The following is a 14,923-nucleotide window of genomic DNA, read 5'->3' as shown; positions in this document are numbered from 1 at the left end:
TCAGGTCCACTTAAGGGGACCATCAGGTAGTTTGCCATCTGGAGTCGCTCCCATTCTGAACTAGAATGGGGCTGATTTGTACTTCACTCCAGCAGCAGGAGAGATGAGGCACCGTTTTTGTTTAGCTCTTTGGCCCAGAACTTACTTTCTATACTAGAAGCCAACAAACTCCTTACGATTTAGAGAGCAGTGAAAAGAACAAGGAGGTAAAGTGTATTATACAAATCTTGAAATGTTTAAGATCAAAGGGGAGCAGAAACCAGTTGAACTCTTTATAGTAAATGCTCTGGTTTAGTAGGCCTTCCTTGAGTTCGTTTACATGATTCTTCAATTTTGTTATTTCTTGTTCAATGTGTTCACTTTCCAAAAGATGTTGTCTTAGTCCGTTTGGGCTGCTATGACAAAAGACCACATTATGGGTATTTTATGGGTAGCTTATAAAGAACAAAAATGTATTGCTTACAGTTCTGGAGTCTAGAAGTCCAAGAGCATGGCACCAGCATGGTTGGATGAGGGACCTCTTTCTGGTTCATAGCTGGTCTCACTATGTCTTCACATGGTGCAAGGGACGAGGGATCTCTGTGGGATCTCTTTTATAAAAGAGCACTAATCCCATCCATGAGGGCTCCACCCTCATGACCTAATCACTTCCCCAAAGCCCCACCTACTAATACCGTCACCTCTGTGGGTTAGGATTTCAGCATATGAATTTTGGGGGCACACAGATATTCAGACCCTGGTTTGATATACTTGGAGAGATTGAGGAAAGTCTGGAGAGCTTGTTAGTAGTTGAGCCTCTGGGTTGGCTTTTCTCATCCAGAAGAAAATGTCAGCTTTGTGTATATCATAAAACCACGGACCTGCAAGGATCCCAGAGTTTTCATACTCAAGACCTGGCTGAACCTCCTGAGCAAAACTTTCTGTGGTTCCCTTGCATCTTTGTCCAATTTTTAATGTGTTACTTGGATTTTAGATAAAAAGAGCAATGAAAGGAAAGGTTTGGTGGCAGGGACAAAGGACCTTCACAGTGATTTTTTTTTTAATTACCAGGATGCAGTATAGAAAAGCGACTTAATTATGGAATATGGCAAGTGTTTAATGGTAGAGAGAAGAGACTGAGGTTTTTTATGCCACATTGAAATAAATACCAGTTATTGGATATGTTGTACCATACCTAAAGAACTTTTAATTTACTATACAGTATTTATAGTTGCTGCAAATCATTAAATTTATAGTAACCCTCCATGTTCCAAACTTAAATTAAAATCTTTAAAAAAATGTTATTTAAGTAAAGGAGATACAGGACACATTTTTATATTGTGACATACAATTAAGGAGTGCATTGTACATAATATCCTTTCTTTTATGGTAAGTAAAAACCCATTTTTATTGTCCTAGTTGAATAAGGATTAAATCTGTAGAATTCCATTAAGACTATTAAAGACCTTATTTCTAAAATATTCAAATCGATTGAATTAAATTCATTCATTTCTGTTGAATTTCAGAACTGTTTTCTGATCATTTATCATTTAAACTAAATAGGCCAAACTCTTGAAAAGGATAGGAATGAACCAAGGGGACCAGGAATAGACACTATGAAGCTGATTCTGATAATCTGGTATATTAAAGCGACTTATAGTGAGTGGACTTTCTTAATGACAGAAGGGTTTTTTGTTTTTTTTTTTTAATTTTTTATTTTATTTATTTATTTTTGGCTGTGTTGGGTCTTTGTTTCTGTGCGAGGGCTTTCTCTAGTTGCGGCAAGCGGGGGCCACTCTTCATCGCGGTGCGCGGGCCTCTCACTATCGCGGCCTCTCTTGTTGCGGAGCACAGGCTCCAGACGCGCAGGCTCAGTAGTTGTGGCTCACGGGCCTAGGTGCTCCGCGGCATGTGGGATCCTCCCAGACCAGGGCTCGAACCCGTGTCCCCTGCATTAGCAGGCAGACTCTCAACCACTGCGCCACCAGGGAAGCCCAGAAGGGTTTTTTTAAAGCCAGGGTAATATTTTGTCAAGTGAGCAATAGAAGGTTGTACTGAATAGTTGGAAATACTGGTTTTTCCATGGATGTGGGAAGAGAAAAAGAGACTAAAGAGATTTATTTGGTATTGTTAGACAAGAAATGAAAGGAGGATTTCACTTCCGGAAGGCAAGAAGTAACTAACTGTTTCAGTTCAGATCAAAATTTTTTAAGTATTACAAATCTGAAAACAGGTGGGTGGAGTAAGTAACACTGATAGATATTGATACATATGCCAACATTAGTGCTCTGTGAAATTGAAATTGGAAGAGAGTTTGACATTATCCCTAGTATGACAACTTGGTGGAGTTTTAAATTGCCACCTACAGGGAGAGAGAAAAGTGGGAAAGAATGGGGGTGACAGAAGCTATCTCAGAAATATTTAGGATTTTTGAAGATAAAGTTGTCAGTGTAAAAGATGTATGATAACTCAGCAAGAAGTTCATCTGGAAGAAAAGCCCCACAGGATAGACTGCGATGATTGCCATGCAACTCTTGATCAAAGGCTCGTGAAATGCTTCAGTAACAAGATGAGTGTTTTAATCATGTCAGCACTTAATTTCAACTGCAGATTAGGGCAGTGAGAACCTAACATATGTTTAAGCTGTTTTTTAGTTGGATAAGGTCTCTAAGCCCTTGCTTACCATCTTCTTCCTCCTCCAAATAGGAAGATCAATATGCATTGAAACTCAGCAGGATCTGTAGAATTTACTTTTAAATCAGTGTTCTGTGATAACATTTATTTAGACCTAATATTATCCCCGGACTGTACTGAGAAACCAAAAGTGGTAATTTACCAAACAGCTTGCTTTACAGTTAAGAATCTAGTATCCATAATGGTTGGAGAATTATCTAATCTTGCCCTTGTTACCCTATAAATAAAAATTTTCAGGATCAAAATTACCAAATAGGTAATTGTTTGAAAAACTATTACACTCATTGAAATTCATATTGTGCAGATTGTATTTGAGCTGGTTGGAACTAGTTGTAGTAAACAAGGCTTAAATTACCGAAATAATAATTATAAAATGATAATATTAATTACCATATTATATAATTAAATGTTCCCTCAATACTCTAGTGGAATGAGGTTATAAAATTCCTTAGATATTTCTAGAGACATTTTGGCGGGGGGGATGAAGATTAATTTCTGTTGCTGTAGATATCAATATAACTTTAAAAAATTGGTGACATAAAAAATATGAGGCAATGGAATTATATACACATTTCACTCAACCTATGTGGATTTCCTTCCCTGAGTACATATTGTACTGTAGTGAAGTACAAAATTCTTACTTAAGTGAAGTTAAATTCTTACCAAGTGAAGTTGCACAAGGACCATAATCTGCCATGCCTGGGGTGGCAGAGCCCCTGTTTTCAGGATTTATCTGAATTTATGGATTCACAAATGTTATCTGGGTCTGCTGTTTACTGGTTCATCACAACATGAAGAAACTAGGGACAGTGTAGTGAATTATTTTTAATAAATATGAAATTATTTAATGTATAGTATAGCCATGTATTCCTGGTTTGTGGACTTACTACTTCATTGATGTTAAAGTTAACATTCTTTATTTTATAAAAATATGGTAATCTAAAAATGTCCTTGGCAAAATAAAATTTGTTTACCCTATCTATCTATCTATCTATCTATCTATCTATCTATCTATCTATCTATCTATCTATCTATCTATCTATTTTTGGCTGTGTTGGGTCTTCGTTGCTGTGTACAGGCTTTCTCTAGTTGCGGTGAGTGGGGGCTACTCTTCGTTGAGGCACCCAGGCTTCTCATTGCGGTGATTTCTCTTGTTGCAGAGCACGGGCTCTGGGCACACGGGCTTCTGTGGCTCTAGAGCGCAGGCTCAGTAGTTGTGGCACTCAGGCTTAGTTGCTCCACGGCATGTGGGATCTTCCTGGACCAGGGCTCGAACCTGTGTCCCCTGCATTGGCAGGTGGATTCTTAACCACTGTGCCACCAGGGGAGTCCCTACCCTATTTTGAACATCTAGTTTTTTGGTAAATTTTTCCAAACAGTGAAATCTGAAAAGTCTGGAAGTCATTAGTCAAATTGATATTGAGCCAAATTTGAAGGCTTGGAACATTAAAAATTTAATACCCAATAATATCAACAAAGTTCTGTCCAGAATTAAAACTGAAATCACAGAAGAATGTTTAATTTGTCCATATATATAGGTATAAAATAAGTTAGTAATGTGGATTTTGTGGTTTAATACTTGTAAGAACAAGATTCTGCTAAAGAGTTTACATATACATAATGTAAGAAAAATGAGTAATAATAAAGAGGAAGTATATTTTCTTGACCTACTACATTCTTTGTATCAGTGTCATCTCTAGCAACCCTTTTGAGAAACTATTTGGAGACAAAAAGAAAATCAGATTTGAACTAGACCCAAAGTAAAAATGAATAATGTACCATTGGTTTTAGGCTAACAGATACATAAAAATGATCATCATTTTTCTTTCTTGGTAATTTTGAAGTTAATTTTCTTTATTAAGCTAAGTATAAAGGGATATTAATGTGAAATAGTAAAATATTCTTGTCATCTCCTACTCTATTTTATGTCTATATATGTGTCAAGAAAAAATAAAAAGCAAGAGAGAGAAAAACCAAAAATGCCAAACTTTTCAGAGACCTTTTAAAAAGTCTGGGGAAAAGTATGTCAAAGGGGCAGTTATTGTTGGATAATCTCTTTACACTTTCTCAGTTGTTTACCTTGTATTCTATTTTTTCCCCAGTGAGAAAAAGAAAGAAAAGGAGCGTGAAGAATTGTGGAAAAAACTGGAGGATCTGGAGTTAAAGAGAGGTCTTAGACGTGATGGGATAATTCCAACTTAACAAAAATAATGACAACAACCTTACTAACCTGTGGAGTCACACATTTATGTAGTAGAAGATGGAGCAGCAGTTTTCTGTATTGTGCAACTTTACAGTAGATTTCACATTTGTTTCATTATTACAACAGCACTGTATATACCTGTCTCTAAGTAAAGGAAAAAAAAAAAAGGACTTCAGTCCAAAGTTTGGACAGTAGATGGACTTCTCAGAACTTGGCAAACATAATCATTGTTCTAACCCTCTTTAAAAAAAAAAAAAAAAAAGCAGTCTTCGAAGATCTGTCAATGAAATTTGTATATTAAAATTCCATTATTGGGAGTTCCTTATTTATCATTAGCAGAGAGTATGAAACAATTTTCAAATGTGAACAATCTTAAATTTAGCTTGTCTTTCTGCTAAGCTGTTAAGTGTATTTATAGTAAAGGAAGGGAAAAAAAAGACTGTCATTTCCTTATAAGTTTGTATAACATCCTCCTCTGGGTAACTTGACTGTAATTTGACATCTTTTCCTTTTGCACATCTTCATGAGTTGAATGTCCACGTGGAATGGGGCCGTGAATTATAAAGGTCCCTGATAAAAGTTTTGTTCACTGGAGCGAACATCTTTCCAGTAAGCAGGTAGTCCTGGTACTCCTTTAGTTTTAAAATTAGGAGTAAAAGAGAGCAGGTGATAAACATAGTAGGGAAGGGAATTTTGGATTCACGCATCAGTTTATGGTGACTCCAAATCAATGTCTTGAATCCTTTGAAAACAGGCACTGGGACATCATAGGGTTCAGTACCTGACCAGTATTAGTTATGTACGTCATTGAACACACAAACCAGAGATGTTTTAGAAATGTCAGAAGACATCCTTTTGGACCATTTTGAAATAAGAAAGACAAACACTAAACAGTACAACCATGAAATTGATCACCAGGATTGTGAACCTAATTGGGAATAGAGTTGAGCAAACAGCTTGGACTGTTTGGAGTTGTTGCCTTACTTTTTAATATGTATTTATAAAGTATTCCAGCAAAAGAGGATGAAGCCTCTGGGAAAAAAACAACGTATTACAGTGTTTTTTGTAGATTCTCATTCTATATCCCATCACACAGCGCCGGCCCTGTTTTTAGCCAGAAAGGATTCAGGATAAACATTATTATGCATTCTAAATTGAATGCGTATTCCTAACTACTGTATTTGTTACCAAAAGTGGTTCTACAAATGCTACTGAAAAAATCTGGAAATTCCTAATGTCCTGAGTATTAATAATAAAGTTTAAAAATGCTTTTATATCAAAGGTGCATTGTGACCAAATTGTTTAAGAAAAACAAAAAACAAAATCTAAGGCTGTATTATAGATCTATCTTATTGGCTCTCTGCTTTGTATTTAAAAGAGGAAGCTTACATCTTGGGGAGTTAAAATGCTGATAAAACTTGTGTACATTATGTACTTACCTAAAGCAGTTGCATTATTGTGTACTGAAAGATATGTGTTTTGGGATTTATTTCCAGGATGCTTTTGCTTGTTATGGACTTGGCAGCAGTGAGTTGATAATCCTAAACAATCCCTTCCAGCAGTATTCGTGGTATAGAGCTGATTCTGCGTTCCTGTGTTGAATTGTGATAGTAGCAAACAGGAACATATGAACTGTTGTTGCTCTTAATAGAAATATGGTATCAATATGGGCTTGTATATTTTCTTCCTTCCATTTAAAATATAAGGTAGAATATGCAATTTTATTCTTTACAAGAAAAAAGGAAAAAAAAGAAGCCACTGACCTTTCTCCCCTATTAAGTGTTTCAGGATTATCAGGTCACAGTTTGTGCGTAAAGTCAGCTGATTATGGATATTGTCATCTCAATAACTTTGTAAAACAAAAACAAATTTGGCATTGTTAATTCTGAAAAAGAAACAGCAGTAAAAGAGTCATATGCAATACCAAACACAACATGGTTTAATGGAATTAATAGACTTTTTTTTTTTTTTTATAGAACATTAATGGGAATTCAATGTAAAGCTGGCAGAGGCTGCCAAAGATGAAAACAACTTACTTTAAAAGTACTGGAGCAAAGGTGCAAGTTCAAATGCTAAAGATAAAAATAAATTTGTAACAAATCATCTCCTTTAGCCCTTTGATTTTAGCCTGTTAGTTTTAACTCTGCTTTACATTTAATTTTGACAATATAAACGTTTGTTTGCCGTTAATTCATCTTTTTAGATTGAGGACATTACAATCACAGGTTTATGAAATATCTCTGCCCATTAGAATGAAATGCAGTCATCTGAAATGAGAAAGACCAGGATCCTTTTTTGCACCTCACCCTGTCCTCAGAGTTAAGGTGAGAGCTACACCGATATCCTTGATGTCAATTTCATATGTTGATCATTCCAAACTGAGAAGAATAAAGCCAAATTTTAGACGTATTTTAAAGAAGTTATTATAGATATATGTCTAAAATTCATAGAGCAACTTCTGAGAAGAAACACTGTCTTTTCTTTTTAACTGAAAGTGACAACGTGGCAGTTGTCATGTTGTGTCCAGTTGATGCACAGTAACTGAGGTAATCTGACTGTTGCGCTATGTGACGTATTTAAGGACGTACTTGCTGCATTTGCAGCAGCCTCTCTTTGTCCTTTCCCACATTTCTGCTGTTGCCGCAACTTGAGTTAATGTGACAAATGCATCTTTGTGTTATATTTGTCTGCTTCCTAATTTCCAGAACTATATATAAATATATTTTTTAAATAGCAAATATTGTAGTTAGTGAGTGATGATCGCTCCAACCTTATCCCTGCCATATTGGTTTCAGGGTAGGATTAAGCGTGTCTTTGGAAGAAAAAACAAAAAACAAAAACAGAACCCTGTGGTTTAGAAGGATGCTGAGGCCTTAGGCTGTGGGCCTAGAACAACCATGTGAGTGAATTGACCCATCTCATACTTTGAATCAAGCATGCATTCCTTTCTCATTGTGCAGGTGTCTCCAGTTGTTTTCCTTCAGTGTTTCGTCCTTTTAAATTTTATTATATTTTGCTCTCCCTGACATCGGTTTTTTATAAAATAAAAAATAAAAAAGTAAGACATAGATAATACCCTCAATGCCTCTGATACTCACAAGCAGGGTTACGCTCCTCGTCTTGGGCTTGCTTGCCTAGATGGAAGGGTTTAATTTATTTTGTACCTCCTTCTATGCGTGGGACAGTCCAGGGTGCAGAGCTAGGAATTGCTTATAATTGCACCTGCTATACTTAAATGTATAGCCCTAGGCTCAATCACACTATGGAAAGAAAAAAAAAAAGTATATTTAGAGCTTTAAAGCTTTTTTATTTTTTTGTGGGGATCGGGGGGTGGGAAAGGGAAGATGTATGGATGTTATTGGCATTGTTTAAATGTTCAGAGGTTTTTGTTTGTTTGTTTGTTTGTTTTGTTTCTTCTGTTTTGTTTTTTCTTCCCTTTAATTGGATGCACTGACCTGGCCCAAAAAATGAAGAGATTCTCTCTTTTGATGCTATTACCAATGTTATAACAAGTGACAGTCACCTGTAGCAAAAAGGTGGCACCAGACATGATCAGTGATATTTTATTTGCACATCAGTATTTTTATTTTTATACTCTGGCTCAGCTGCTTCTCTGAGTGGAGTTAAGGAATGAGCCACAAAGGATTTTTGTAGTAGCTATATTGGCAACGCATTTTATATTTCTCAGTATTTAATTTTGAAACTCTAAAAGGATTGTGCATCTTGAGAGAAAGTTGAGCAAATTTTAATCTAGTGTTAATTTGTGCTGCTTCTTGTGCACGATAGCAGCAGTAGTATCTCTCTTGGAAATGAACATCCCATATTATGATGTCTATGAATATAGGTTTCCTTTTCTACCCTCCCTCCCTCCCTCCTTCCTTCCCTCCCTCCCTCCTTTCCTTCCTTCCTTCCTTCCCTTCTCTTTCTTTACTTTTTTGGAAATCACTTATTGTATATAAGTTGTAATCCAGACCTCATGTATCAATGGGGAACTTTCAAATATAAATATTACCAATACATTTTCTGGTTGTTGTCTGATTTTTGATTGAGGTATAATGAGAATGACATGTCCATTGCTTTTGGTTTGAGGATTTCGCTTTAGCTTCATAAATCTTTTGGTATTTTAGTATTTCATTGTTTTAGCAGGAGAGGGCAGCAAAAGTTCATTTTCCCTGTTAGAAATGCTGTGGTTCATGATTGGTTTTAAATTAGTCGTGTGTGTGTTTTTTAAACAGCATCTGTTTGTGGGTAGAGGTAAAAATGAAACATTTTTGCTATGAGAAGTTGCATATGAAAATTATAGACTGGGTCAACCAGACAGTGAGACTTCTGATCCACATTAAAGTTAAAATGCCACAAAGCAATCTTCCAGTGCTGGCTAAAATGTGCTACTTCCTTTTCAAACACAAACAAAATGCAAGCCGAGTCTTAAAACATTTGGAGTTTTAAAATGTCTTTCTTTGAAAATGATTTACTTTCTTCAAAGTGGTAACAGAAACAAAAATGAAGGTGCTCCCAAAGGGAAAGTAACCTTCCCCTTTCACAGGTGTGTGAGAGGTTCTGTACTGTGGGTGCATCCTAATAAAGAAGCAGTGAAGAGTTTTCAGGTGCCTGGCTGTGTGTATTTGTTTGTTTGTCTGTTTCTGACGTCCATGGCCTTTTTGAACCATACTAATGGTAGATTTGATCAATGTAGCTGCGAGGCAGTGGGGTTGGTATGTTCAGGCTTTCAACTTGAGAAAATCAGTTTGTGATTAGGGAGTGGTCCAATGTCTATTGCTGGATAACAAACTACCCCCAAAACTTGGTGACAAAACATTTGTTCACAAATGTATGGTGTGGGCAGGAGTTGGCAATAATGTCTTGTTTCTGCTATTCAAGTATCAACTTGGGTTTATCAAGTGGGATAGGAGAATTCATTTCCGACATGGCTCACTCATATGGCTGTTAGCAAGTTGGTGCTGGCTGTTGGCTTGGTGTTCAGCCAGAGGCCTCAGTTCTTCTTGACATGGGCCTCCTTATGGGGATGCCTTCTTGGGCTTCCTCACAGCATGACAACTAGGAATGAGTGTTTTAAGAGACAGGAAGTGGACACTGCCAATACTTTAAGGCCTGGGCCAGAAACTGTCATGGCATCACTTCTGTAATATTTTCTTGGTCAAACAATGACACAAGGTCTGCTCAGAGACAGTGAAGGGACGTAGGCCTCATCATGATGTGATGAGAGGAGTGTCATCTGTAGCCAACCATGGGATACTTTCTTTGTAAAGCATTTGATTTAGGTGTGCTTTCCTCTCTTGGCCTAATTAAATCATATCAGATTTGGAACCATGTAGAGTTAACCAATTACTGTTTCATGTTCAGTTAAACTCTGACTTGGGGAGGGAAAAATCTTGGTAAATTTAGCAGTTTTGTATTTCAAGCATGACCATTTTAACATCTGAAGGTTGTAAGTTATTTACCAAGAAGAGACTTGTACAAAGAAGGGTTCAAAGAAATTTAGGGTTCAAAGAAATTTAAGAGTTGATTTTCATGGAATATCTAATCCTTTCTATAACATTGCCTCCTGCCTGTAAACACTATATTATAATGGAGGCAAAGTTAATGTACAGTCCAATTCCTATTTCCTGGAGTTCTATATAATAGTGTGTCCTGGTGGTTTCTCTTAGATCAAATTCACATTAGATTTTTTTTTTTTTAACAGAGACTAACTATGGGATAGTTAACCAAGACTAACTATAGGATAAGGGGAATTAAAATTAGATGTTTTTCTGATTATGATACATGTTCAATGTATAATTTATTCTTGAAAAGGAAGATTTTAAAAACCAAGTTTAATAGCTACATGGCTGTGCCCCATACCTAAAAGTCCACTGCAAGTCATGTGCATTCATTGATTGATTGGAGCAGTATTTATTGATTACCTCTGTCCATAGTCTTGCCCATTCTCTGATGTGCAGATTTCCTGCCTCTTTAATGTCTCATTTAATTTATTTCACCTCTTGCAATCAAAGTCTGAATTAGTCGTACAATGTGAGTCACATTTTGCTGCTACCAGATGATATGAGGCCTCAGAACCAGGATGGATATCAGCCACGGCCCCCTTTGTCCTCCCCAAAGCTCTTCAGGCGAGATGTCTCTGTCTAGAGTCACCCAAGGTGACGGCCGTGGACTTGGGAATCAGAGATTCTTGGAATCATTTGGCTTCTGACATTTATCAGCTGTGTGACTTTGGGGAAATCACTTGATCTAAGCCTCAGTTTCCTTTGTAAAATGCAGGTAAAATGGTACTTATAGTGTTGTTATATTCCATTAGTATTATATGTAAAGTAGTTAGCAGAATGCTTTGGCACATGGTAACCTGAAAAAATACTAATTATTACCTTTTAATAAATGCTTATTTTATTAATCCAAAAGTTAAACCCAAAGTTAACAAAAGGATAGAAGTAATAAAGATTAGAGCAGAGATAAACAAAATAGAGAATAGAATCAATGATACCAAAAGTTGGTACTCTTTGAAAAGATCAGCAAAATGAACAAGGCTTTAGCTAGATGGGCTAAGTAAAAGATGACTCAAGTTACTAAAATCATAAATGAAAGTGGAGGTATCACTGCTGTTCTACAGAAATAAAAAAGAGTATAAGAGAGTACTATGGGGCTTCCCTGGTGGCGCAGTGGTTGAGAATCTGCCTGCCAATGAAGGGGACACGGGTTCGGGCCCTGGTCTGGGAAGATCCACATGCCGTAGAGCAACCTGGGCCCGTGAGCCACAATTTACTGAGCCTGCGCATCTGGAGCCTGTGCTCCGCAACAAGAGAGGCCGCGATAGAGGCCGTGCACCGCGATGAAGAGTGGGCCCCCGCTTGCCGCAACTGGAGAAAGCCCTCGCACAGAAAACGAAGACCCAACACAGCCATAAATAAACAAATAAAATTAAAAAAAAAAAGATGACTCAGTTCTAAAAATCCAGAAATGGAAAGTGGAGGTAATCACTGCTCCTGCTGTTTCGACAGAAAGAAAAAAGAGTATAAGAGAGTACTATGGGGCTTCCCTGGGTGGTGCAGTGGTTGAGAATCTGCCTGCCAAGGCAGGGGACATGGGTTGGGCCCTGGTCTGGGGAATCCCACATGCCGTAGAGCACTGGGCCCGTGAGCCACAATTACTGAGCCTGCGCATCTGGGATCCTGTGCTCCGCAACAAGAGAGGGCCAGCGATAGTGAGAGGCCGCGCACCGCGATGAGCGTGGCCTCGCTTCCCCAACTAGAGAAAGACCTTGCAACAGAAACGAAGACCCACGCAGCCATAAATAAATTAATTAATTAATTAAACAAAAAAAAGTACTATGAATGATTGTATCGCAAAAAAAAATTGGATAGCCTAGATGAAATGATTAAATCAACAGTGAAATAGAAAATCTGATAGACATGTAGGTAGTAAGGGGATTGAGTCAGTAATCAAAAATCTCCCAATAAAGAAAAGTCCTGGTCCTGACAGCTTCACTGGTAAATTCTACCAAACAAACATTTAAAAAAGAATTATACCAATCCCTCTCAAATGTTTCCAAAAATTGAAGAGGAGGGGACACTTCCTAACTCATTCTGTCAGATAAGCATAACCCTGACACCAAAAATAGAAAAAGATACTACAAGAAAAGAAAACTAAAGGCCATATACCTTATAAACATCGATGCAAAATCTTCAGCAAATTACTAGCAAACAGAATTCAGCAGCATATTTAAAAGGATTATGCACCATGAGCAACTGGGATTTATTCCTGGAATGCAAGGGTGGTACAACCTACAAAAATCAATGTAATACACCACATCAACAAAATGAAGGGGGAAAATGAAAAACAACCCACACAATCATCTCAATTTATGCAGCAAAAGCATTTGAAAAATTCAACAACCTTTTCATGATAAAAACACTCAACAAAACAGGAATAGAAGGAAACTACCTCAACAGAATATTGGGTGGGCCAAAAGTTTCATTCCTTTTTTTTTCCCCCGTAAGATGGCTCCAGTAGCACTTAGTGCTCTTTAGCTTCATTCAAAACAATTTGTTAGATTGTGTGTGACAGCTATCATATCAGTGTGCATTTAAAAAAAGACATAATATTGGTGAATTTGTGTGTAGCCATTTTAGTCATTGAAGATGGAAGAAAAAGCAACATTTTCGACATATTATGCTTTATTATTTCAAAGAAAGGTAAAAATGCAACTGAAACATACAAAAAGATTTGTGCAGTATATGGAGAAGGTGCTGTGACTGATCAAACATGTCAAAAGTGGTTTGTGAAATTTCGTGCTGGAGATTTCTCGCTGGACGATGCTCCATGGTTGGGTAGACCCCTTGAAGTTGATAGCGATCAAATTGAGACATTAATTGAGAACAGTCAGCTTTATACCATGTGGGAGATAGCTGACATACTCAAAATATCCAAATCAAGTGTTGAAAATCATTTGCACCATCTTGGTTATGTGAATCACTTTGATGTTTGTGTTTCACGTTAAGCGAAAAAAACCTTCTTGGACCTATTTTTTCGCCTGCAGTTCTCTACTGAAACGAAAGGAAAACGTTGCGTTTTTAAAACAAATTGTGATGGGAGATGAAAAGTGGACAGTGTACAACAATGTGGAATGGAAGAGATCGTGGGGCAAGCGAAATGAACCACCACCAACCACACCAAGGCTGGTTTTCATCCAAAAAAGGTGATGTTGTGTATATGGTGGGATTGGAAGGGAGTCCTCTATTATGAGCTCCTTCCGAAAACCAAATGATTAAGTCCAACAAGTAACTTGCTCTCAGTTAGACCAACTGAAAGTGGCACTCGATGAAAAGCATACAGGCTTTGTCAACAGAAAACACATAATCTTCCTTCAGGATAACACAAGACCGCATATTTCTTTGATGACCAGGGCAAAACTGTTACAGCTTGGCTGGGAAGTTCTGATTTATCCGCTGTATTCACCAGACATTGCACCTTAGGATTTCCAGTTATTTAGGTCTTTACAAAATTTTGCTTAATGGAAAAAATTTTAATTCCTGGAAGACTGTAAAAGGCACCTGGAACAGTTCTTTGCTCAAAAAGATAAAAGTTTTGGGAAGATGGAATTATGAAGTTGCCTGAAAAATGGCAGAAGGTAGTGGAACAAAAGGGTGAATATGTTGTTCAATAAAATTCTTGGTGAAAATGAAAAATGTGTCTTTTATTTTTACTTAAAAAACCGAAGGCAATTATTGGGCCCACCCAATAAAAGCCATGGTGTGAAAATCCACAACAAACATCATATTCAATGGTGAAAGACTGAAAGCTTTTCCTCTAAGATCAGGAAGAAGGTGAGGATGCCCACTTTAACTACTTGTATTCCAACATAGTGGAAGTTCTATCCTGAGCAATTAGGCAAGGAAAGAAATAAAAAGCATCCAGATTGGAAAGGAAGAAGTAAAATTATTTGTTTGCAGATGGTATGATGGTATAGAAATCCTAAGGACTCCACAAAAAGTAGTTAGAACTAATAATGAATTCAGCAAAGTAGTAGAATACTAAGTCAACACACAAGAATCAGTTTCATCTCAAAAAAATGTTTTGGAATCTTAAGCAAGTTTTTTTCAGAAAATAGATTTTTAAAAAATTATTCCCAACTTATTTGATGAAGGTATCATTACCCTGATACTAAAACTAGTCAAATGTATTAGAACACTAATAGTACAGAATACTACAAACCGTTAACTCTCATAAATGTTAATACAAAAATGCTTAATAAAATATTTGCAAATAAAATTCAGCAATATTTAAAGAAAAAAATCAGTTTCATCTCTATACACAATGAATAATTTGAAAAGGAAATTACAAAAACAATTTCACATACCAATAGCATCAAAAAGAATAAACTCCTTAGTAATTAACCAAAGAGGTGAAAGACTTGTACAATGAAAACTATAAAACATTGCTGAAAGAAATTGAGACATAAATAAATGGGAACATATTCCATGTTTATGGATTGGAATACTTATTATTGTTAAAATGTCAGTACTACCCAACATG

The 14,923-nt window shown here is 36.8% G+C and overlaps 1 protein-coding gene across 3 annotated transcripts in view; it reads left to right on the top strand.

Moving 5' to 3' along the window:
* Positions 1-8,895, top strand: part of PPP2R5E (protein phosphatase 2 regulatory subunit B'epsilon) — a 152,377-nt gene extending 143,482 nt beyond the window's left edge. For all 3 annotated transcript variants that reach the window (XM_036842384.1, XM_036842385.1, XM_036842383.1), the window contains one exon: positions 4,776-8,895. In XM_036842384.1, coding sequence (XP_036698279.1) covers positions 4,776-4,875 — 100 coding nt within the window. In that variant the 3' untranslated portion in view covers positions 4,876-8,895. The remainder of the gene's footprint in view (positions 1-4,775) is intronic.
* The last annotated feature ends 6,028 nt before the right edge of the window (positions 8,896-14,923 follow it).

The sequence above is a fragment of the Balaenoptera musculus genome, chromosome 2 (assembly GCF_009873245.2).
Source record: "Balaenoptera musculus isolate JJ_BM4_2016_0621 chromosome 2, mBalMus1.pri.v3, whole genome shotgun sequence".
Classification (NCBI taxonomy): Eukaryota; Metazoa; Chordata; class Mammalia; order Artiodactyla; family Balaenopteridae; genus Balaenoptera; species Balaenoptera musculus.
The sequence above is the reverse complement of the archived record's forward strand: the minus strand, read 5'-3'. Positions and strand labels throughout refer to the sequence as shown.